Source organism: Camelus ferus, chromosome 14, assembly GCF_009834535.1.
Source record: "Camelus ferus isolate YT-003-E chromosome 14, BCGSAC_Cfer_1.0, whole genome shotgun sequence".
In the NCBI taxonomy this organism is placed as follows: Eukaryota; Metazoa; Chordata; class Mammalia; order Artiodactyla; family Camelidae; genus Camelus; species Camelus ferus.
The window spans coordinates 51,110,924-51,136,520 of NC_045709.1; the positions used below are offsets into that span (position 1 = coordinate 51,110,924).

Below are 25,597 nucleotides of genomic sequence, written 5' to 3' on the forward strand. Positions count from 1 at the left end.
ATTTTTGCTAAGCTCTAAGACAGCAGCAATTCCATCTCTCTTGTTCACTGAGAAGCAGTGTAATCACAGGAAGGAAAAATAACCTGGCTAAGGTCATTCAGCCACCAGGCAAGTGAATGGGCTGGGATTACACCCACATCTGGGGACACCTAAATCCCTGCTCTCTCTAAGAGGATTATCTGTTCATGACAGTTAATGCACATCGACTGAATTTCTGTTGCATCCTGGGTAAAGGTGTCTAAGAAACTCAGCCTCGTGTACACTTGGAACAGTTCAAATGAACTGTTAAGAAATCTTCCCGTTTCTGTGTGCTCCTGTTCTTCAAATGGCTTTTATCATGCCATAGTCAAAGGTAACTTGTGAATTTTTTTAAATTGACTTTGGCACTAAGCTAGGCAAAAGTTAAGAGGTACCAAGGCAGATTGCCTGACTGTGGAGGAAACAAGGCTTACTGTCAACGTGTTGGCAAAACTACTTCCACTATTGGTCCCTGCTTTTAAAAATTGCTATTCCTTCTCCTTGAGCTTCTACAAGAAATTCCAACTACCTATATAACTACTATATTTTTCTACCCAAGTCTTAAGCATACATTTAGATTGGTGATGACATGAAAACATTAAAATGTGTCTAAAAACTTCATATGAATGTAAGCACGGAACACCTCTCAAACGTCAGTTAAAAACAGTATCAGTATTTACCATCTGCACATCAGCATAAGAATTAAAACTTCCACCAACTACTTTGGAAGGCACATGGTCCAAAAGTCCAATTCTAGGTTCACTCATGCAACTGAGCAGAAACACACATTCTTCTTTTAAACTGTACAAATTTTAGATTATGCTGTCATACTCTGGAATGATATGTGAAAGGCAATACAGAACTAAAGTTCAGTGACCAGCTTTACCAGATCTGCTTGGCATTCTGAAAGATAAGAAAGAAAGAGAGGAAGACCTGGCAAAGAGAAATCAGTTTCCATCTTCAAAGCCTGGTTTTACGATTTCCAGGAGGTCTTCGTAATTAAAATCTGACTTTCAAATAAACATTTAAAACAAGGTATCAGGAATTAAGGAGACAAAGGGAGTAAGTAACACATTATCTCTGCCCTCAAAAAGTTTCAAGTCTAGATAAAAATTAGATACAGGTGGAAACAAGAAATGCTTTGAAACCCCAGATGAGAAATCAGTGTCACCTCTGGTTAGAAGTGTTTCCCGAATAAAAAGCTGAAATGACTGTTCATCTCTGTATTCCCAGAGAACCCTGGGTGTTTAACACAATGTCTTCTAACTGAACTCGTGAGGACATTTCCTCCATTATAATGCTGAACCCCGTTAAGGGCAGGACTCCATCTATGTCTGTAAAGTATCAGGCCACAGAGAAGATGCTGAATCAACTGGCAAGAGACTGACTTTTCTGAAACCAGAATTTCCCCTTACTGGATTAAATGCCACTTTCTAGGGGGAGAGTATTGCTCAAGCAGTAGAGCACAAGCTTAGCATGCATGAGGTCCTGGATTTAATCCTCTAAAAAGAAAATAATAATAATAATAATAATAATAATAATAATAATAATAATAATAATAATAATAATAATAATAATAATAATAATAATAATAATAATAATAATTTAAAAACCTAATTACCTCCCCCAGAAAAGAAAAGAAAAAAAAATGCCACTTTCTACCCTGTAGCTCCAGAAATAGATGTGAGCTCACACACCTCACACCTATACCCTTCACTCAAATAATCAGTTTTTTTTTTCAAATAATCAGTTAAATCAGACCAGAATATAGCAGATAAAAAAGCAATGCCTAATACCTCTAGTCACTAGTGAATCTCTCATTTTCAAAAATGACTGATAGGACTACGGGTATTATATGTATGTAATTGTAAAAGTTTGATTAATTCCACACAGGCAGCCCAAAAGCTAATTATGTGAAAAAAGAATCTCTTCCACAAAAATAGCTCTTTCTTTGGTTTAACTCTTTGAAGGACCCTGTTATAAAACAAATGCTATCTGATCAGGGAAGCAAGTGCTACCACCCTCCCATGACTCAGGACAGTCGCTAACCAGGTGCTCCACTAAGTGAGATTCTTTGGAGCAATGAATTTAGAACAGGTCACTTTTGAAGATAAAGATCTTGGCCATAAAAGTCTACCATATGAAGTCTCACCTAGCAAGCCGAGACAGAATCAGGCCCCATGGCTTTTTGGATTTGAGGGAGTTAGGGAGCTGAGGGAGGAGAGCTGGCATCCAGAAACTTGTTGATTTGTCCAACAAATCAATTAAGAACTAGAAACACGTACCAGACAAAACTTCAGTTATTCTAGAGTTTGTCCCAGCAGACTCGTATCTCACAACCTTTCTCTGCAGCTAAACAGACTCTTAGATGTTCAAACTTTGCAATTAGAGACCGTTTGAAAACTGTGGCCACAGATTTTTGCTGCTGGCCTTAAACAGGGCCTTGGCAACCCCGAACAATTAATGTTCCCCTTTCAGTAACTACTTAACACCAGAGAATGACTGAATGGGAAAAAGATGGATGCAGGGCAGTTAACTTCCTCTCTGTTTTATTCTCTTCTAATTACTTGGTAGGAAGGGAGGGAACATTTTTAAATAGTAACATGAATTGACAGGTGGAAGTCACCGTGCTCAAGTTACAGATCCAAGTTTGGTTATCATTAAGTTTGTTTTTCCATTTTTTAAAACTGATTACGATATTAAGAAATACATTTGAAAGACACATCTAAAAAAAAAAACCAGGTTTAAATCAGAAAAAGTTGAAAATTATACAGTTCAAAGCAGGTATATTTTTACTTACATGAATAAAAACCTAAAATAAATACACATACATACTCATCTCTCACGTCCAATTTGGCACACTGTAAAAACGCCAGCTGGGGACCCGCTTCCTAAGACATGACTTTACAGCATTGCTGCAAAACCAAGCACCCTTTTGAACCTCTAGAGAACAGTTAAATCCTTAAAATATCATTTTGAGCCTCCTTTATTTTTCACAAGGGAAATATGTTAACGCTAATTTTGCTTCCCACTGCTGTTCCTTTGGCAACTAGCACGTGTATCTGTAAAAATAACAGATTCTTGATTTCTCTACCCTCCATTTGATAAATAGAACTTTAAAAAAAAAAATTCAGTCAATAGCATTTCAAGTCACGTTGTATACCAAATATCCTAAATAATGAAAAAGTAAGTGTGTACTAAAACACACTTTTGTTTTGCATGACTGAAATACTGTGTTCAAAAGCAATGCCATCCTGGAACTGTATTGTGAACAGAATGTATCTAAGGAAGTGCGAAAAACTGGATTGGAGTGGTAAGGGGGTGGAGAGAAAAAAACATGTTTATAATCTGTTCAAATTCTCGGCTTAAAAATTTCAATATATAATTTGCTTAGAGCAATGGTTTAAGGACATGACTTAGTTTGAGTCAAACTGCTAGAAATAAAATTAAAACCTTTACTGTTCAACCCTACCTTTCTGCCAACTTCAATCCCCCCAAGACAGGACGTCTGGGCTACTCTGTTGACTTGCTGTCCACAGCGAGTGACCACGCCTCTTAACACCCAGATGCCTCCACAAAGACCATGGTGCTTGCTACGGGAGCCCTCCCAAGGGCATGGCCTGGTGTGCAGGCCTTTCATAGAAAGAAAGTAGGTGTGCAGAGGGAGTCACGCTCCCCTCGTCTCTGTGGACTGTGTGTGTTTCTAAGTTCAGTATGGATATTTGGTAAATGGTTAATAATAGGATGCAATTAATCATCGGTGCAGAAACTAAATTTCGTGACCTCAGTAAACGTCTCATCTAGGATAGGTTCAGCCTCAATCTACCATTCATGGAGGCTAAGTCACCAATTTGCTTCCTTCCCTTTGGGGAAGAAAAGTAATAAAGATAGACTCTTAATTTCGACATTGCTAACTTGAATGGATAAGAGTCTCAATTGACTTTTGTGTATATATAGCCCCGAAATAAATGGAATAATTCAAAAGTATTTGGAAAAATTCAAACTGTTACTTCCTGCAAGAAGTAAAATAATTCAGTTAGAAAATTAATATGTGTAATTACAGAAATATAAACAGTATCCTAGCTGTGTTTGACTAGTGAAAATTATTACAAATTAAAATAGTAAATCTCAAATTGTTGGAAAATAAGCTTTGAAGTTAGGGTCCACATTATTGAAGCGAGTCAACAGCAACGGGTCTTTAAATTAATGGCTCTTCATTCTCACATACACACAACTCTCTGAGGCTGTGTGTCTTCTATGCTTTTGATCCCTGTTGTCCACTGACAAAGAAATACTTCCCATTTGCCAACATGTAGGTATGAACTGTCCTTTCCTGTTGGCTCTCAGTATGTCCTGCAAACATATATCTTAGATTACACTTTCAGCAAGACCAACAACAGGTCTGTGAACAGTTACTGCAGTCTAACTGGTTGAATTTTGATAGAGCATTTAAAGTTATAAATAGTTTGCCACATTTTTGCTAATTTTAATGCATACAGACGGGCAGGATAATGCCAAAGTACTCACACGTTACTGCACACTCCAATTACAATGAGCCTCTCCTTTAAATGAACAAATATACTAACAAAGAAATACCTAAGTTATTATATATTTGGTTTGTTTTAATAGAGGCACTGGGGATTGAACTCAGGACTTCGTACATGCTAAGCACACGATCTATCACTGAGCTATACTGCCCCATAAGTTATTATACTAGCAGGTAAAAGGTTATATTTCAGCTGAGTGTAAAAGTTTGGGGGTCAGTATCCTACCTTCCCCATGGTTACCTTGCTGGCAGAGTGGAAACTTGAAAGACTATGTCAGGGCCTCTCAACCTGAGCACTGTTGGTATTTGCGGTCAGCCATTCTTTGCTACGGGGGCTGTCCTGTTAAGTGAAGGGTATTTAGCAGCAACTCTGACCCTCTGGATGGCAGTAGCACCCCCATCCCAGCTAACAACCAAAACCATGTCCAGACATTGCCAGATGACCCCTGGGGGGCATAAAAATGCTCCCAGTTGAGAACCACAGGTCTAATCAACACCAAGTCCTTTAATCTACAATAAGGATAAGACAAGATCTTTGACCTACAGGAGTCTCCACATTACATAAGAACAGAAACTAAAAAGAAATGCATTACGATTTCATAAGCAATTATTTGCTCTCCTTCACACCCGCCTCCTTTTATAAAAATGCTATCTCTGGGCATAAGAGCTCAGGCCAACATGTTTAAATGAGCCATTTGCTAGCTTCATCGTGTCTCAGCCCTGCCCTTCCTTCCCACGGTCGACCCCTGTGCTCCTTGGTCCAACAGGATGGAATTGTCACGGGCAATCGACGCTCTTAAGAAAGCTGAGGTCCTCACTGAGGCATTCTCACTAGTACTATGTGGACACACCTCGCTTTTATGCACTTGTGGTTTCCACTGAAACAAGTTGTTCTGCATACTTCCTACTACCGCCGTAACTACGTGACCTCCTGGTTTCAGTTTGTCAGTAATTTAATTTCATTGAAGGCTGAGCCCAGATACTGATTTTTCCTTAGCACTTTAGATGCAATGTCTCATGAAACAGGCTCCAGGCAAGTTTTGCTCAGAGTGCTCTTGGAATTAGACGCCAACAAATATGTTTTACTTAGTCCACAGCCTACTCAAACATCGGCTTTAGAGTTTCAAAACAGTATGATTCCAGGGGCAAAAGACATTTATTCTGAATGGACAGCAACAACTTAAGAAAAACACTTTCAAAGTCAAAAATTTCTTTGCCCATCAGATAGATCTTATGAGAGAATGCTGATTAGGAAAAATAAAATAAATTCGTCCATATAGATATTTTTCATGGAAATTAAACATGACCTCAAACACTGCAGAAGTAAACATGCCATTTTGGTGATGAAACCTAGGATCTCTCAATTGTCTTCCAATTAATCAGAAATGCTGATTGACTAGTCCCTGCTAGGAACATATCTCTGCTGTGTAGTTCAGAAACCCCTTATTCAAAAGAACCAGATGCATATAGGTTCAAAATGTTCATATAAAAACATATAGTTGCTTTTAAAAGATAAACCCTACCCAGGTTTTTAGGTTATACTCCCAAGAGACAATGTATACTATAAAAGAAGTTTATAGACAGGGTTACTCTTCTTTAGAAAAAAATTGGCCATATTTAAGATTTTATAGTCAACTTTTTAACAACTATTAAAGCAATTACAACAGGGATATTAACCATTCAAATTAAGTCTTTGAATTGGCAAAAGCTAATTTTTCCATTTCTATTATTTCTATAGCTAGAGTAAGATGTTTATTTTTCCTCTTGAAAAATGCTAATTAGGTTTAAGAGCCATGATAAGGGGAAAGCCATTATTACAAAATTAAATCATTTTCCTGTCACGTTTATCTGGCAGCATGGGTTTATTATGATTCACTGACAGCGAATTCAATTTGTAAGAAAAAAAAATCTCACAAGAGTTTAAAATGAGATTTTCTGAAACCATATATACTAACACACAAACACCATTTTCCATCTAAAACACACACAAACACCTGTTTGCATGTTTTCAAGCCCTCCTCACTTTCACTTTCTCATCCATATCATTAAAATAGTGAAAAACAGTTCATTTTTCAAAATCAGTGACGACAGACCAAGGTCATTAGTGTTAATGCTGGTCCCAGGCACGGCTGCCTTCCAAATATTAAGTCTCTTTTATCACTGTCCCACTCTCATTTTTATGCAAGCAAATTATGCCTTAATCTCAAACAATTCTTTTTACTCTGTAAGCTATCATATAACCTCACCATTAGCAACCAAACACTACCATGTTGGACTAGCATTAAAATATAAACTACTATTTCAGTTAGTACAGAGATTTAAAATAATAACATCATGGTCTCGATTATAGACAGCTTCATACTCAGTCCCTAAGCTCTTTTCTTAAATGCTGTTCTGGAATGTGAACACAGGAAGACAGAGGAACGATCCTTCAGTAATCATGAACTCTCAGGAATTCTTTACACTTAAGCTACAAGCCCTAAGTTTAAAATATATATAGAAACCAGTGAAACTTACTTGACAGTGACTCGATTTGATAAATCCTGTAGATCCCCAGGATGGAAAAGCTGGGCTTCTTTCAATCCAATCTGTTCACAAGCTTTCAAAAAAACGTTTATATTATCCTGTGAAGAGAAGTGGAAAGTGATTGCTTAGCCTCTCTCAGACAAAGGTTACAAATTTTTATGATATAACTTCCCAGCTTCAAAGTCCAATTACAGCCAGCAAAAAAAAAAAAAAAAAAAGAAAGAAAGGAAAAGAAAGGAGGCAGCAAGACCAATGCATTCATGTATTCAAAAAAAATAAGAATACGTGGGCATGTGTAGCCTTTCCGTCTCCCAGAGCATAAACAGAAGTGCTCTCTTATGCTGGGCATATGCCGTTTCTGTGATCTTTGTGACTGGCACGTTAAACATTACCTGTTATAGGACAAGTGCCTGGCCACTGAGCAGTCATCTACACTTTGATGTCAGCTCTGCTCTGCAAACAAACGCCCTCTTCCCAGCTTCGCACGACAAGCCTCACCTCTCCTCTTTAAAAATAACTCCAGCTACTGACATTCACCCACCCAGAAACTGTTGGCAGAGAAGAAAGAGGAGGAGGAACATTCTGTTTCTATGATTACAAATTACAGAACGACTGTGGAATACCACACCTGGAATCCGGGGTTGGTTGCTGGGCCGGCTCTTGACAGACAGGGAAAGCACACTATGGGACCCGGGGGAAGCCCAGTGCTCATTGGCTGAATGGCAGGGTTTAGTTGCGGTCCATTACTCATGCCCGGCCTGCACCTGCCTCGGGAGCTGCCTCCACAACCTGAAATCTACGGTGCCCTCCTATCTAGTTTCAAAAACCAAATCCTCCATTCACAAACCCATGCTTTTCATTCACGTAAACTGCTACACAAACACTGACTACAATAGGGACATCGGGTGAACAAAATGAGCTGGAGCTTCGCTCTTTACTTCCCTTAAAAAAGAAAACCCTTTATGGGGCTGAGCTTGTGCAGATGCCTGTGATTCTCCGCCTTTTCTTTGTGAGAGTTCTCTGGTAAGAGAATGGCCTCCAGGCATGCCAGCATGGGAGGGTCCACTCACACCTGGCAACGCCACATCTGGGATGTGAGCCTTAGGGCCCCTGAAACCTCACCTCCCTCCCTACCAGCTGGCTGTGAGGGACCAGAAGATGACCTCTCACTTGGAGAAAGGCAGTTACTCTTTCCCATGTTGGAAAGCTCATCCCCACAGGAAGAAAAGGCAGGGTGGGATAGCAGAGTTGTGGGGGAGTGACAGGAAGGGAAACAAAGGGAAATGAAGAGGCAAAATTCAACAGCTTAGATTCTTGGAGAGGAAGGGGGCTTAGGGAAAGGGGAAGCAAACATATGGCAGAGAAAAGCAATACTGCTAAGGAACTCAGGGACTTTTTTTTAAGTCTATCTGAAGAGGTAGGAAGTTACTCTGGTGTACTGGCAGTAAAAGGCAGTGTGAACCACCTAGCTGAAAGCTGCAGTCCATGATTCATTTTAAATGAGGGGTCAAAGATTAAAGGAACTTAAGTCAAAAGTTGAACAGCTCAATGGAAGGCATTCAATCTGACTTTGTGGAAAAACGGGAAGCAGTAATGTATCGGCAAGATTCCAGGAGGGGCAAAAGTGATGATTTTCTTAAGCTCACATAATTTCTAAAACCTATGTTATCTAATTACCAAATTATTCAAATGAATGGTTCTAAAACTGACCCAACAAGAAGAAATGATTTGGCATACAAGTACCCCAAATCCTACAGGAAGCAAATCCCACTCCAAAAAAGGAAAAATAATCCATCAGGAGCCTTCCCACAAAATCAATTTGGTTCTGAACGTTTAAAATGTTATAAAACATAAATTAAATTAAAAGTAAACCTATTGAGCAGACAACCCAAATAATTCTTCACACATTTTACAAAAATATAATAGCATTCATCCAGTTGACAAATACGTACAGATAGATAAGGAGAGATAAAGTCACACACACCTCAAACCCATCCAAGTATTTAGACAGAAACCACTTAAAATCTAAAGTGACTACATTTCACTGAACACAAAGGACAAAAGACAATGAATATGATTAAATTCTAGTTTTAAATAAAACCTCATACTAAAAAGAATCTTCTAAACAGTTCAATGATGCTCAGGTTTAAAAACAGACAAACGTTATGAACAAAGTCACACATGGCCTATGTCGCAGGAACAGGTTGCACCAAGAACAGAATTGTAACCTAAATCATGCTTGCTGGACTTGAGCCCGCTGGTAATTTTTTTTTTTTTTTCCGTAATTTCAAAGGGCCTAGGCAGAGACTTGCCTAAGGAGAGATAGGAAATTATTTTTTTTTCAACAGTGAGAATTTTTAATGCTACAAACATGTTGGAAAAATTAATTTAACCCTACAAATTCTGCACCAACAAGATATCCTACGCCCAGGATTTTACTGAAGGGAAACGAAGGTTCACAAAAAATAGGTCCATAGCAATTTTTACAGTTCACTTCTATAACTGATTTATAATAGTTTCCAATACTGTCTTGAGAAATGGGGCCTAATGAATATTCAAACTAAGTAAAAGATTCCCCTCACTTACTACATTCCTTTCACCACTAAGAAGACATAACCCAGGCATTTGCAGAATACAGAGAAAGGTCATCATTTCGTGGTGTGATTTAAGAATTCCAGTATATTTTAGATGAGAGAAGTTGACCATGGAGGAGTTCACTCTTGTGCACAGAATGAGAAGTTGGAGGAACTCTGATTAAAGGAGAGGCTTACCCTGCTTCTACTGGCTTCAATGCAGCTCAGGTGTTGATCCTTTGAAATGGATGCCTGAGTGGAGGGGAGGGAAAAGCAAGTCCTTGATACCTAGGCCCAACCCTGAGAAAAGGATTAACAGGTCTTGGTGCTTGGTCCCCTGAATGGTTTGAAAATGCCCCTTGGGATGTGTGGATTCTGATGACCTCTTCCAGGAACTTGAGCACTTTTAGCATCTCTGCCATCTCTTCTTCTTTAGACTGTAGGAATCTTGGACCAGTTCTTGGACCAGAGAATGGAGTTCCTTCCTCAAAAGCTCGTTGACCCTCATCATTTTTCTGCCAGTATCAGTGAGGCTAAGTATATTTCATGAATCTCTGTCAAGCCTGGCATTCTCTACAGATGTCTCCATGCCAACATTCTCCTTTTTAGCAGCACAAATCTCATCAATGAGTTGGCATTCCTCCTCAATCAGTGCAGCCAGCGTTTTTGCCATCTTCTATTTGTGTCTCCCATAAAGTTGACTTCTACAAGACTGAGCAAGTCTGAAAGTACCTGAGACTTCCACCAATATGCTGATGACAGGCAGACATGCCACTGTCTGCCCTTCTAGGTTCTGGAAAGTGAATCGTGAACTCAGGCCTTTGAGCAGCAGCAACACCACGGCCTCACTCAGCTTCCCAAAGAAGAGCCCTAAGCCAAGCTACACAGAGGATGGCAGCCCCTCCATGGCACTGATCCACCACAGGGCTCTGCCCTGTTACCGTGGATTCACCAGCCACAAGAAGCTCCGGGGAACACACCAACATTCCACCTGGAACCTAGACAGCAACTGACATCCTGGATAGGGCAGGTATCTTGTCAGTGTTGGAGGAGGGGTTGCATCAGAGGAGAGGTTTGTAACAAAAATGTGATTCTCTCCATTAGGGTCTAATGGTCATTTTTTCCTTCCCTCTTTCCTTTTGTGTTGATCTCAATACACAATACAAACGCAGGGAAGTGTATTCATGTTAAGTTTATGGTTTCACACGTCTTTAACCTTCCTATTTCTTTTAATTTTATTTTATGAGTTATAGTCAGTTTACAATGTTGTGTCAATTTCCAGTGTAGAACTAAATTTTTCAGTTATACATGAACATACATATATTCATTGTCATATTCTTTTTCACTGCTAGCTACCACAAGACCTGCTGGGGGGAGGGGGGTGGGAAGGGACAGACTGGGAGTTCAAAATTTGTAGATACTGACAGTTATATATACAATAGATAAACAAGATTATACTGTATAGCACAGGGAAATATATACAAGTGTTTCCATGTCTGGGCTATTGTAAATAATGCTACTATGAACATTGGGGTGCAGATGTCATCCTGAAGTAGGGTTCCTTCTGGATATATGCCCAGGAGTGGGATGACTGGGTCATATGGTAAGTCTATTCCTAGTCTTTTGAGGAATCTCCATACTGTTTTCCATAGTGGCTGCACCAAACTGCATTCCCACCAGCAGTTTGGGAGGGTTCCCTTTTCTCCATAGCCTCTCCAGCATTTGTCATTTGTGGACTTTTGAATGATGGCCATTCTGACTGGTGTGAGGTGATACCTCATTGTTGTTTTGATTTGCATTTCTCTGATAATTAGTGCTATGGAGCATTTTTTCATGTGCCTATTGATCATTTGTATTTCTTCCTTGGAGAATTGCTTGTTTAGGTCTTCTGCCCATCTTTGGATAGGGTTGTTTGTTTTTTTCTTATTAAGTAGTATAAGCTGCTTATATATTCTGGAGATCAAGCCTTTGTCAGTTTCATCATTTACAAAAATTTTCTCCTATTCCATAGGTGGTCATTTTGTATTGCTTATGGTTTCCTTTCCTGTGCAAAAGCTTGTAAGTTTAATTAGTTTCCATTTATTTATTCTTGCTTTTATTTCTATTGCTTGAGTAGACTGCCCTAAGAGAACATTTTTGAGATGTATATGAGATAATGTTTTGCCTGTTTTCTTCTAGGAGGTTTATTTATCTTATGTTTAAGTCTTTGATCCATTTTGAGTTTGTGTATGGTATAAGGGAGTGTTCTAGCTTCATTGATTTACATGCAGCTGTCCAAGAAAATTATTAAATAAAATTTTCATCTGTTGAAATGCCAAGAAGCCATAACCAGCTCAACACATTAAAAGTGAACAATTTAGTCCTCATTTAATGGAATCATTTTCACCTGAAACTAGTAAAGATAAATAAAAGTGAAAACAAAGAACAAACTTAAAATGAATTTTATCTCATTCACCTGGTAGCCAGGACTCCAAGTTACCTCTGCCACTGACCAACTGTGTGGCTTTGGAAACATTAGTCAACCTTTCTGGCCCCATTTGCCTCACCTGTGAAATGGGTGGTTTGTGGATCTGTAACCCATTACCAGGGACAAACACCTCTCTATCAGAGGAGGGAAGCCCGGCCCTGCACACAAATATTTCACAGCCCAATTTACATAAAAATCTTCAAATCAAAAGCTGGCACTAAACATCTGCAATTCCTACACTTCGAGGACCAAAATAAGCTTCACAAAAAAACAAACAAAAAATGATGATCCCTGAAGATCTGGAACAACTCCTTTTAGTTTTAAATTTGTCTAAGACCTGAATAAAACCAGACACTATATAAACAGAAAATGATGTTTTCTGAAGATTCATATTCTCACCAATCCCTCCTCCACCCCTTAGGCCTGAATCAATTATAATGGCAGTCAACAAGTGTCGGGTGGAGGGAGCCAGGGTAAATGAGAGATTAATGAATCAGGAATGGTACTTGCTAACAACTGAGGCAAGATGAGGAAGCTATGAACATTTACCAAGATTCCCAGATTGATTTTATCCCATTGTGGTATCTCTATTGATAATCTACTGCTTCACAGCAAGTTATCCAAAACTTTGCAGCTTAAAACCATAGACACAATTTTCACAGTTTCTAAAGGTCAGGAATTCGGGAATGACCCAAGTAGGATGGCTTAGAGGTCTTTCATCAGGTTGGAGACAAGATGTCAGATGGAACTACAGTCAAGAACTTCCTGGGGCTTGAAGGAGCCACTTCCAAGATGGCTTATTCACAGCTGTCAAATCAAGGCTGATTGTTGACAAGAAGCCTCAGTTCTTCACCAAATGGACATCTCATAGAGTTGGTTGACAAGTGATTCAAGAGAAAGCAAGATGGAAGCTAAAGTGTCTCATGACCTAGATTTTCAAATCACATTTCATTATTTCCTCAGCATCCTGGTTACAAAGGTCAGCCGCATTCAATGTAGGAAGGACTACACAAGGGCATAAACAGCAGGTGGTGAGATTCATTGGAGACCATTTTGCAGACTTGGTAACACAGTTTACTTTCTGGGCCCCAAGATTCATGTCCCTCCCACATGCAAATACATCAAACCCCTCTCGAGGCACTAAAAATTCTCATCCCTTAACAAGGTGAGCTCCAAGTTCAGAATCTCATCATTGAAATCAAATCAGATCCATGTGGGCAGGAGGCACCTCAGGTGTCATTCCTTAAGGACAGCCCCTGAATACAGTTCCTCTCAACTCAAATGCCAGTGAACTAAAGCAACAAGTTACCTGCCCCACACACACCCAATACACAATGGTGGGACAGGTGTCGGGTAATGGCTTGACATACTCCAGCTCTATGTGTGGAGAAATCAAACTCACACTCATCCACAAAAATTCTGAAATTCTGCAAAGCATAGATTAGTAGGTCCTTCATTAGGATTCAAGGTCAGAGAACACTTCCTTTACAGCTTTTTGCTTCACCCTCTGGACTCTTGGTTCCACTTTAAAAATGATCTTTCCATTTCCTTGAAAGGTAGCTTGTGTTTACAGAAGTGTAGCCTTCTCAGTCTGCTTCCTGCCTGTGGAAGTTTGGAGGACTAAAAGTCTTTTTATTTTGTAATCCTTTGTCCCTTTCAGTCTAAGTTTACAAAGTTTCTGCAAATACCACTCCCTCAAAAATACTATACGTCTTCTGTGAATCTTATCGGACTTCATTAGACAAAAGCCACAACCACAAATCCCTTCAAGACAAGCCCTTCTCTACTTAGGTCTGCTGAGGTGACAGAGCGATAACACCCTTAAGCTTCTTAGAAGCCCTACTGCTAGACTGGACAGATTTCCAAGGCACTGCTTTGGATCTAAGATCTTAAGGATTTTACAGCCACCCCCTCAGCTTCATCTTCAGACCACCTTATTTTCCTGCCAGTGCTTTGAATTTGATCTTTGCCTGAAACCATTTCTCAATTTTCTCCATTTTTTCTGGAAAAACTCAACATTTATTAACTTAAAGAGGCTGGTAACTCTCAAAACCTGCAATTCCCGTGCCCCCTTGTGTTTCTCAGCCTGCCCTTGACTTTATCTCTCACATTTCACTGTAGTCACCAAGAGGCCAGGCAGCGCCTTAACACTCCACCTGGAAATCATTTCAGCTACACCACCTAGTTAATTAGGTACTATATATATATATATATAACATATATATATATGTATAACAATCACTATGTTGCACATCAGAAAGTAACATTGTAAATCAACTATACTTCAATAAAAATAAAATTTCCTAAGTGTACGGGGTCAGTAGCTGTCATAAACAAAAATGGGTTCTTTAAGTAAAGACAAGATTAATAAGAGATTTCAGAAGCCCTGATAAGATCAAAATCCTAACTAGTTCTAAAGAAGAGTGAAGCTGCGCTCAGGGCTGTGACCTGAGGCGCATACAAGCAACACCTTAAACCGAAGCTCCCGGAATGGTATCACTTGGAAGTGTTTCCCATCAATGAACCAAGAGCTCCTCCCGTGCTCAGTCTGACCTATTATTCCCAGTAAAGTTCTAGGCCTACTTTAAGCAAGATTTTTCAATTAAAAAAATTTTTTTTAAAAGAGCGTGTTATACAGTTCCTCCAAACCTGAGCACATGGTGGTGCTGATCAATTCATCCTGAGGCCAAGAGACTTGGCAACCTTGATTTCTTTTTTTTTTTTTTTTTTAACAACATGGTACCAAAGCCTCTCTACTTCTGGAATTGACAGTGCCAAAAAGTTGGCAGTTACGTGCCAGTAATCAAGAGTTTGTAATCATTGCTGGAGGCAGAGAAACTGAACTGACGTCCACACTTTAGAATAACGGTCTCCAGTTAGCCATGTCAGACTCACCAAAGGGGCACGCAGAGTCACCGCCTGGGTAATGCTGATGCACAAATTAAAGAATTGCTGGCTTAGCCTCTTGCTACTCAATGTGTGGTCCACACACCATCTGACAGGCCTGTCAGAAATGCAGATACCATAGCTCCACCCCAGGGCTACTGAATCAGAATCCACATTCTAAGATACTCTTCCAGGTGATTAGAGTCTTTGTAGACAAGTTTTCTAGCAAATAACAAAATGAGGAAACTATTTCCAAGTATGATTTAAAGCCGTGTTTCTCCCGGGTGAATGTGAGTCGCCTAAGGATGACAGAGCTCCCCATCAGATCATCACCAAAAGTACCTGAATTCCGTCCTTATGATACACTAATTATGATCAATCAAAATTTTTCGAAAGCAACTCCCAAACAGCAGAGTGACAACAATATCTCCAAATCTGCATTTTAAGTATACAGTTTCCGTTAAGAAAGCAGTTTAGTCACAATTTTGATCAGCTGGCACTAATTTTTTTAAAAAATTATTTGGGAGAATTCATCCTCTATTTTATGGCTTAGCTAATAAAACATAAGCTCTGAAGCAGCACGCCAACAATTCATGACTATAACATGCAGGTAAACACATAGATCCAGCTCCCACAGTTATTTGTGAAGAAAATGAACAGCTGGTCTTTAAGTTTTCCTTGGGTCCCTATTCTCCCCAGAAGAAAAAAGGCTCCATCATTTGCTGCTAAGAAAAGAACTGAGGACAAGGAGAGCAGCCACGTTTGGACACATGTGGAAATAGGAACAGGAACCCACCAGGAACACTTAGAAGGAAGTGCCCAGTGACACTGAGGGTCCGGGGGATTATACGTGACAACTACGCCAGCATCCTGGCGATGTGATTTTTCTCCAGCACTGCTCTGCAGAGCAGGAGCAGAGACCAGACCGAGAGAGACAAAACGGAGAGCTGGCAAGTTAGGGCAGCAACAGATCAAAGAAATGCGGGGACAGGGGAGGAGTGAGTGCTCTGGTAAATGGCAGAAGAAGTTATTGAAATGCCTGGTCAACTCGGTTACAATTAACTACACAGGAGCAGTAACCAGCTTTGTCAAACTGAGGCATGAATTAAGGTACAGTCTTGCATATCGTTCAAACTAAACTTTACATCAAAAATGAAGTAATTCTAACACTTACCTCCTCTGTTAAAGAAAAAAAAATGCTGACATAGATGCTTAAGAAGTCATGTCAGAGAACAGATTTTGGCGGTTGCCAGATGTGGAGGGTCGGGGGACAAGATGGGAGTAAAATCAAAGTTCTGTCCTCGAATTATCCATGTTGTATGTTCCAAAGTAGAACAAGGAATTGCTTAAAGAAACATGTCGTAATGATGCTAAAACGCATATTTTATGAATCAGTAAAACATGTCTAATGAAGGAGAACTACTCAGTAAAATTTTAGAGGCTGCTGGGAATTCATGCTCATCAGCGCAGCGGCCCCCACCCCCCTTGAGAGAATCTTTCACAGGTGATGTGTCTGCCCTCATTTAAGCCTTTCCAGCCCCAGGGACTCCCTGCTTTATGAGGCTGACTCACTTTTAGTCATTTCCATAACAAAAAAAAAAGTCCAAAGACTCCCTCACTGTAATTGTAAAACACATCCTAACTCTGTTTGCTAATGCAAAATACATCTTGTCTTTCTCCCACAGGAGAGCCTCTGAGCTACTTAAGAGAGCTCTCCTGCCTCACACAATCCATGTGTTCCCCCACCTCACATCTCTTTAAAGATCCCTGGTTTCCTCCACATCCCTGGTCCCTCATGTGACACATTTTTTTCAGTTCTCATATTATCCCAACTGGCCCTCCAATTTTAATAACAGCTGATTTTCCCAAAATCCTCAACTTCTCATGAAAAGAAGCTTATAAAGTCTTGTTATTCATTTTGCACATGGGGAAACTGAAGTGTAAGAAGGATATGACTTGCCTAAGGTCATACAGTAAGTGGGGGAGCTGGGATTCAAACCAAGCAGTTCAGGTCCAAGCACTGTATTAATTTCCCATTGCTGCTGTAACAAATTACCACAACTTAATGGCTTAAAACAAGATAAGTTTACTGTTCTACAGTTCTGGAGGTTAGAAGTTCAAAATCAGTCTTGCTGGGCTAACGTCAAGGTGTTGGCACTGCTGCATTCCTTCTGGAGGCTCCGGGAGAAAACCCATTTCCTTTTCCTTTCTGAGGTCCCGTTCCTCCATCTTCAAAACCAGCAGCCTTGGGCTGAGTGTTCTTCCCACCACCATCTCTCTGGTTCTCACTCCCTCTTCCACTTGTCAGGACCTTTGTGATTCTACTGGGTCCAGCTGACTATCCAGGCTCCTCCCCCTCCTCAAGATCAACTGATTAGCAATCCTAATTCCACCTGAAACCTAATGTGTCCTCGTCTTGCAACATACTCACAGGTTCAATGGATTTGAGTGCAAACACCTTTGAGAGCTGTTCTGCCTACAACTACCATACCTCCTGAAAGACAGGTTCCTGTGTGTTACATCCTCCCTTCTCAGAGAGAAGCATCTGTGACTCAAAACAGGACTCCAGGTGTGGTTAATCAGAACAAAGTGCCAGCACAGAAAAGGTCAATAATAACGGTCATCCTGTAAAATGAGGATAACGGACTGACTGTGGGGATGGAGTAAGGAAATAGCACACTTCCTAGCATATAGTAAAGGTCAGCAAATGGAGAGAATTTACCCAACTTCTTGTGTTACAGACCATGAGTACTTTGCATTGTGCCACCTATATTACACTGTTGGCTGACTAAGATCACGTGCGATGGCAGTAGCCAAGGCTGACAATGACATCACAGTTCACAAGATGACCTATAAGTTTTAACAGACCAGGAGGCTAGATTCCAGATTTCAAATCTGGAATAAAAATAAGGCGGATAGAAAGAATATGAATTGGAAACCATGTGATCCTATTAGGTGTCATGGATAAAGGCATAAATGCATGATTTACTTTGTAGACAACAATCACTGGATTCATGTGATTTTTTTTCCAGCTAAAATGCAGTTGAAATGTATTCCTGATAAATATCCTTTTGAAGACTGAGGCCTATCAGATAATTTTTAATTCCAGGTTTTGATACCCAATACATGAGCTATGCCTCATTGTTCTAATATCTATGAACTAGACTAAGTACATTTCCCATGTTTTCACCCCATCTTTTTTCTTAAAATAAAAATAGGGCAAGCATAAGCCCTAAGGCAAACTGCCAGAAACCTCTCTCAAGTTTACATGGATTTACATTCTGGTCCTTAAAACTGAGCATTTTAACTCAACTATTTGATTTTACCTCCAGACTTTATTATCTGGTCCACTTTTCCATCTCAGCGATACCAAGGCCACAACAAGAGACACTTTGCAGGAATTAAGGCGGATGCCTAAAAGGAGAAGGCTGATAATATGAATAAATAAAATATACATGAATAAAACGGGCACAGTGTTGAGGAGATGACAAAAGAGAACAAGGAAATCAGAGACCCCCTTCCTGTACGGGACACACCATACAGTGGTGGCCTTCAGGGAATGCAGGCCTGTTACCAGATTCACTGAGAAGCCAGCGATGAGGATTTTATTTAAAATCTGACAGTATGCAAGTATTGGCTCAAATTTTAAAAACAAGCAAAAACAGTTTAAGTCAAACAAAATCCATCATGGGCCATTTCATGACCTCTAGCAGGTCTCCTGAACCCCCCGTGGGACCAGCCCAGTGATCTGCTGCTTTAGAGACAATTGCCTGTCATGGGCAAGGCTGGCTTCTAATGATTATTTTCCTTCTTATTAATTAATCACAAACCATCCCTTTAAACATCTTTTCCATGATGCTGCCAGGGAACAACATCTGAATCATCATTGGTCACTTTTTTTTTTGACATTTACAAATCTGCCAACCCTGGCAAATTGCCTCATCCTCCACAGATTCTCTCTTGATTCTGTATTTGTATCTTCTCAAGAAACTACAGATACAAAAATCCTGGCTTCTCTGTCAACCCATAAGTAAGTCCTACACACTCTGTCCATCAAAACATTTGAAAACTCTGATCACTTCTCACCATTCCCAGTATTACCACCATCCTCTCTTGCCCAGACTGCTGTATTAGTCAGAGTTCTCCAGAGAAGCAGAACCAACAGAATACAGAAAGAGAGAGAGAGATTTGTTGTAAGGAATTGGCTCATACGATCATGGAGGCTGAGAAGTCCCACAACCTGCCCATCTCCAGGCTGGACGCCCAGGAGAGCTGACGGGGTAGTGCTAGTCCGTGGACAGAGGCCTGAGAACCAGGAGAGTCAGTGAGGTGGTGCGAGTTCCAGTTCAAAAGCCAGCAGGCTTGAAAACCAAGAAAAGCCAATGTTCCAGTTCAAGTCCGTCCAGAGGTAGGAAAAGACCAACATCCTAGCTCATGCACTCAGGCAAGAGTAACTTCCTCTGACTCACAGAAGGGCTGGACTTTTGCTTCTAGGCAGGCCCTCCATGAATCAGATGAGGCCCACTCTCGTTAGGAAGGGCAACTGGCTTTACTCAGTCTACCAATTCAAGTGGTGCTCTCATCCAGAGCATGTCACAGACACACCCAGAATGATGGAACAACATCTGACCAAATATCTGGACATCCTGTGGCCCAGTCGAGTTGACATGTAAAATTAATCACAGTTACTGAACAGCTCCTTAACTGGCTTTTTCTGCTTCTCTTCTTAATTTCCTTCAATCTATACTTCACACACCAACTCATGATCTTTTTCATTTTTAGGTTTTATTCAGATATAATTCTCATACTTTACAAATCACCCAAAGAGCATAATTCAGTGGGTTTTAGTGTATTCATGGTAGCTGCACCCTTTACCACAGACAACCAATGATTTCTAACAACAAATTAAATTGCCCTCAAAAGCACCCCAGGGCTTCTCATCACACTTAAGAGTGAAATGCAGCCTACTCACCAAAGCCCACAAGGCCTTAACAACCCTGCTGGCCGACCTCTCTGCCTCAGACCCAGAGTCCTCTATAATAGGCCAGCTTGATCCTACCTTGATTCCCCACTCTTTCCCTTCTGTCTGGAAAACTCCCACCCATCCCCATATCTTCCCACTCCCCGACTTCATTCAGGTCCCTCATCAAAGTTCAGCTCCTGAAATAAGATGTCCCTGAGCACCTTCTCTGAAATTTTTCTCACACATGCACTCAATCATTCTCTACCTATTCATCCTTTATTTTCAGTATAATCATGGTAATTGACAAGGTATTACATAGTCATCATGGTAATTATTGGCACCTGACAGGTTATTATGGGCTTATTGACTATGTCCCATTAGGGAAGAACTATCTCTGCCTTGTTTGTGGCTGTATCTCAAGTTCCCAGAACAGTACCTGGCACAGAGTAGGTGTTCAATAAGAATTTTTAGGAAAGGAGGGATAGTCATGGGCCTAAAACCCAGCAAAGTGACCAATGCCCTGATACCAGTCTTACACCTGGGTTCTCTTTCTTATTAAACTTACCTGCTCTTCCCTTTCCAATTTCTACATTAAAAAGGTGCCAAAAGAGATGTTCTAGGTGTTTTTGTACCTGAATAAAACTGTCATATATGACATAATTTTACTCTGAATCAATTTTTTTTAACTCTGCAAGTTAATTATAGTGTTGCTTTAGGAATTCTAAGTCATTAATGTTTTGAAAAAAGTTGCCCCTGAGGCTGACAGTTGGCATATAAATGTTCATCTTAGATTTAAAAATGAGTAAGTTTTGGATCTCTAGGGAAGTGTTCCTAAACTTGTGCCAACGTCATGACTAAGAGATTATGGCTAAGAAAACAGGAGTTTCCTGATTTACGGTGCTGCATCGTTACAAGAGCATGGGAACCAACTTCAACGTTGACGCTAAGTTTCTAAGTTTCTACTCGGTGATGCTTATCTTTAATTTGGAGTTGCAGAGAAGTAGTGTGACAAGGAGACTCTTGAGGAAATCTGAAAATACCTTACAAATAACTCAATCGTCATTGGCTTATTCATGTGCCATTCACATGGAGGTGTTAAGGCATTTAGATATTTAATATCTAGTATTGGCTACCTTGAAGACAACCAGTGTATATCCCCTACAGTCTATTTCCTCAGACTTGATTACTCGATAACCCCAAAACATTTCAAAGTACAGATAGTGAGCCACAGAAATTCCAGTAAAATATACATTAGAAAAAAATTATTTAAACTACAACCAGGGAAAATGTCATTTTCAATGCATAAAGTGATCTTATTTTTAGTAAATGGCTAACTTTTATGCTATGATTTCTCATACAAGTGTAATAATACCTTTAAAAAATGGCAACACTATAGTACTCTCCTACATCTTTATTAAATCAGGAAAAGTACTCCTTGATTTTGTTATTGCTGTTTTGTTTTCAAAGAAAATAAAGAGGTTGGGAGACTAGAAAAATAAGAATAGCTTAAATTTTAGTGTTTGAGGCATAATTACATAGCTTGTAACAGTGACTCGCCCTCTCTTTGAAATAAAAACATTTCTTTAATGTAGTTTAAATCATGAGACCATAATTGTGCAATTTTAATCAAGTTTATTGCTACAGTTTAAATTCACTATCCCTACTAGGAAATGAAAGAAAAGAAAAAAATCTTTTAACTCAGTGAAGCTCCAAGGTCTGATCCAACGTATATGAAATTGTTTCAATACAGTAGTAGGTGAGAAATGGTAATTTATAGACATATCTAGCCTTCGCAATTTACCAACTGTGAGGAAATGAAGAATGTGGAAACTAAATAAGAGCTGAGACAAAAGTTGGGTTATAGGAAGGGACCTCAGTGTTGACCCCCATCCATTTAAGGATGGGGATCATGGCAGCCAGACTCAGCCCAGTGTAAATGCTGCTCTTTTTGGCTAAACAAACAAATCGGCAAGGATGAGTGAACCAAGAAGAATTTGCTTAGTGGAAGACTCTCCCAGTGTTGCTAGATGGAAGATCGCCTTCAACAAATCTACAGAATCAGCAATAAAATCCAAGACCAGAACAGACACTTCTGATCTTACCACTAAGTGGTTATTTTAAACTAGCTCTGCAACACCATCTTCCCCTCTCTTCCCATGCGGTCGCCTGTTATTAGTGTTCTGTATATGCCAATATCCAAATATTTTCACAAATGAATCTTGCTTGTTACCAACTAGAGAGATATTCCCTCTGAGACACACATTGGGTTTGACCCAGCACAGAGCAACCCTCAGTCACCACTCTTTTAAGCAAGGCATATATTTATATTGGCTACTCATCCAAGTCACAGTCTAATATTCCTTAAGTATTTTCTCTTCAACCATATAAAATTTATTCCTGCTTCTTACCCAGAAAAGTGCCACTCTTGAATAAAATAGTAATTATATTTGTATTTCTTATATTATTTCAACTTGGATGAGAAAGGAGTGGAAACAGAGTAGGCTTCCCCCCCCCCCCCCCGAAAACACTCTGCCTTGAGGTCTCACATTTTGGTTTTATTTGGACAAAGAGCTCACAAGCTCAGTGACTCACAAACCTCCCCTCTCTCAACCCCTTTGTTCTCCTATCCACGCATTTATTATATTAAAATTATTTTAAAGGGATAAATATAGTTACTGCTTAAGAGTGATTTTTTTTAAAAGCATATGATAACCTGGATAAGAATATTCAGATTTTATAGTTGATTCCTTAGGTGAATTTTCTATTACAGCTAGAAGGGAACAACTAGATGTTTCAACAGTGACCTTGGCACGGACTAGGTTGCACTACTTCGCTGACACCCAAGTGTATACGTGAGTGAAGAATGAATCAGAAATAATTTTACAGAGATACAAGAACACTGACCACTAGTGACCTTCTGAAAAAGGGCAGTAAAAACAGACCCACAGATTTGCCTTATTTCTTGAATTAACCATTATGAAGGCAGAGGAAAATGACACAGCCTAAACTAGCTGGCATCTTTGCCTGTTCCCTGCATTCCTGAACGAAGACACAACCTTCCCAGCCACTATCGGCACACTTTGCACATTCCACTCTTGAAGGAATCTCAAAGAGTAACTCTTTAGAGCAAAGATGTTCAAATTCAGACCATATCTTATGCGAGTGTGGATATACTGAGGATTTTTCTACTGAGCCGACTGATAGACACAAACATTTAAACAGACAAATGGTTCAAAGTAGATTTTTCTGAAATACCATTGCTTTTCAAAGGGAAATTGCAATTGACATGGCAAGTATGAGCAGGGCAATCAAATCTCTACTTGGTCAGCAAACCAGACTATGTAAAAAGGGTAGTGTTTACTTTCTTGATCCTTTAGTTCAGTGGTTCTCAGCCAGGCCTGATTTTACTCATTGGCAATGTCAGGAGACATCTTCAGTTGTCACAAGTAGGAGATGGAGGGCGTGGTGCAACTGGCATCTAGTGAGTAGAGGCAGGGGGGCTGCTAAACATTCTACAAAGCACAGGACAGACCCCACCCACCCAATGACAATGAATTATCCGGCCCCAAATGCCAATAGTTAATAGTGCCAAGGTTGAGAAACCTGGCTTTAGAAAATCAATTAAATCATTAGGGGTCCAAGATGACTGTCAGCCTTACAGTTATTAACTTCCTTAATGTTTTCTACGCATACTGTATTACATGCACACTAACGCATCAGATGGTAAATATTATTCTGGTTCAACGGCTCTTTTCACCATCAGAATATCTTGCCTGTTTCTCAGGGTTTTGTTCTGAGGTAGTTTTTTTAATTCCCAAATAGAGTTTTGGTTTTGAGTTTCAATGATTTGAACATACCCACATTTAACACCAGCTAAGTTTTTAAAAGACTCAAACTCTTGGGTTAGAATTTTTTTGCACGGCGTTGTAAAGAACAAAGAGAATTTAAAAGATAAGGGAAAACGTATTTCTTTACGAAACTCAGCCAAATGAAAAAAGCCGTATCTCTAGAAGATCTATAAGAATGTGGTTACTGCCTTCCTAAAGAAAAAATAATCATATAATCATGTGAATGTTTCAAGCAAAGCATTCAATATATTTCTAAATCATCTTAACATCCCCCTCTGAGTGTTGTCATTGCTCAGAGGATATTCCATGTGTTTCACACAGCTCCATCTGCCATGGGTAAATCCACTGCTTTGGCTTCAAGGCTAAATACACATGGTAGCTGACATGGAATGGATGAAAGTCATAGCTGAAGGAAAGAGAGTTAGAAAGGAGTAATGGAAGAGGGGGCTTGGAGCACTAAACTCACATAGCTTACCAAACCCTTACACAGAAATCGTGTAATCGTCACTGTGTTTGACTGATTTTGGTTTGTCTGCCCCACACAAACCTCATTCATGGAAACCACTTCAAACCAGACACCTGGACAGAACAAGCCAAAGGAAATCAATACTCCTGACCACAGCCCACTTAGCCAGGACCATTTTCTCCCTCAAGGAACTCATCTCCCAGCTGGCTGCTGACCTGTGGTATCTGTTGCCTGGAAAGAAAAGGTAATCTGATCCATTCGGATTCCTCTGTTAGGAAACTCAACTAAGGGATGCCATTTCTTGCTAGAAATGAGGCAGGAAAAAGTAATTGTGAGGAATTCATCTGCCACGTTTATGCCTGAGCACTAGGTTAATGAGAGTCCTCAGGAAAATCCTTACAATAAAACACTCTTCATCTCATTAGCTCGAAAGCATCTTTGCTCTTTGCTACTAAAAAAGTATTAACTACACGCAAAATGGGTAAATCTGATTAAAATCTTTGAATGTACCAGTGTGAATTCCTGGTTTTAATATTGAACAGGGTTATGCAAGATGTTACCATGGGGGAACCTGAGTGAAATGCACAGAGGACCTCCTTTACTGTTTTCTTGCAACTTCCTGTCAATCTATATTTCAAAATTAAAAGTCTTTTAAAAAGCGTGTATTAACTAAAACATTTACCTATCTGTATATGTTTCCCAGGATTGCCATAACAAAGTACCACAAACCAAGTGGCTTATTGTCCCACAGTTCTGGAGACTAGAAGCCAAAAATCAAGGTGTCCACAAGGCCATGCTCCCATGAAACCTGTAGAAGAATCCCGCCCTGCCTCTTCCGGCCCCTGGTGTTTTGCTGGCAATCTGTGGTGTTCCTTGGCTTGTATGTGCCCGACTCCAACCCTCGGTCATCACATGGCTTTCGTCCTGTGTGTATCTGCCTTCATATGGCCATCTTCATACAAGGACACCAATTAGATTAGATTAGGGTGCCTACTCTACTCCATTATGACTTCTGTTCCCGTACTCCATATGACAGCCCTACTCCCAAAAGGTCACATTCTGCGGCACTGCAGTTTAGGACTTCAATATACAGGCAGACCTCAGAGATACTGTGAGTTGATCTCCAGACCCCCACAATAAAGCAAGTATCACAATAAAGCAAGTCACACAAACTTTTTTGTTTCCTAGTGCATATGAAAGTTATGTTTACACTATACTAGAGTCTATTAAGTGTGCAATAACATTATGTCTAATAAAAACAACATGCATGCCTTAATTAACAAATACCTTATTGCTGAAACATG

At 39.9% G+C, this 25,597-nt stretch overlaps 1 protein-coding gene across 1 annotated transcript in view; it reads right to left on the minus strand.

Annotated features, from left to right (window-relative positions):
- LMO7 (LIM domain 7) overlaps positions 1-25,597 on the minus strand; it is a 189,126-nt gene that overhangs the window by 82,950 nt on the left and 80,579 nt on the right. The window contains 1 exon segment of the mRNA XM_032496862.1: positions 7,082-7,188. Coding sequence (XP_032352753.1) covers positions 7,082-7,188 — 107 coding nt within the window.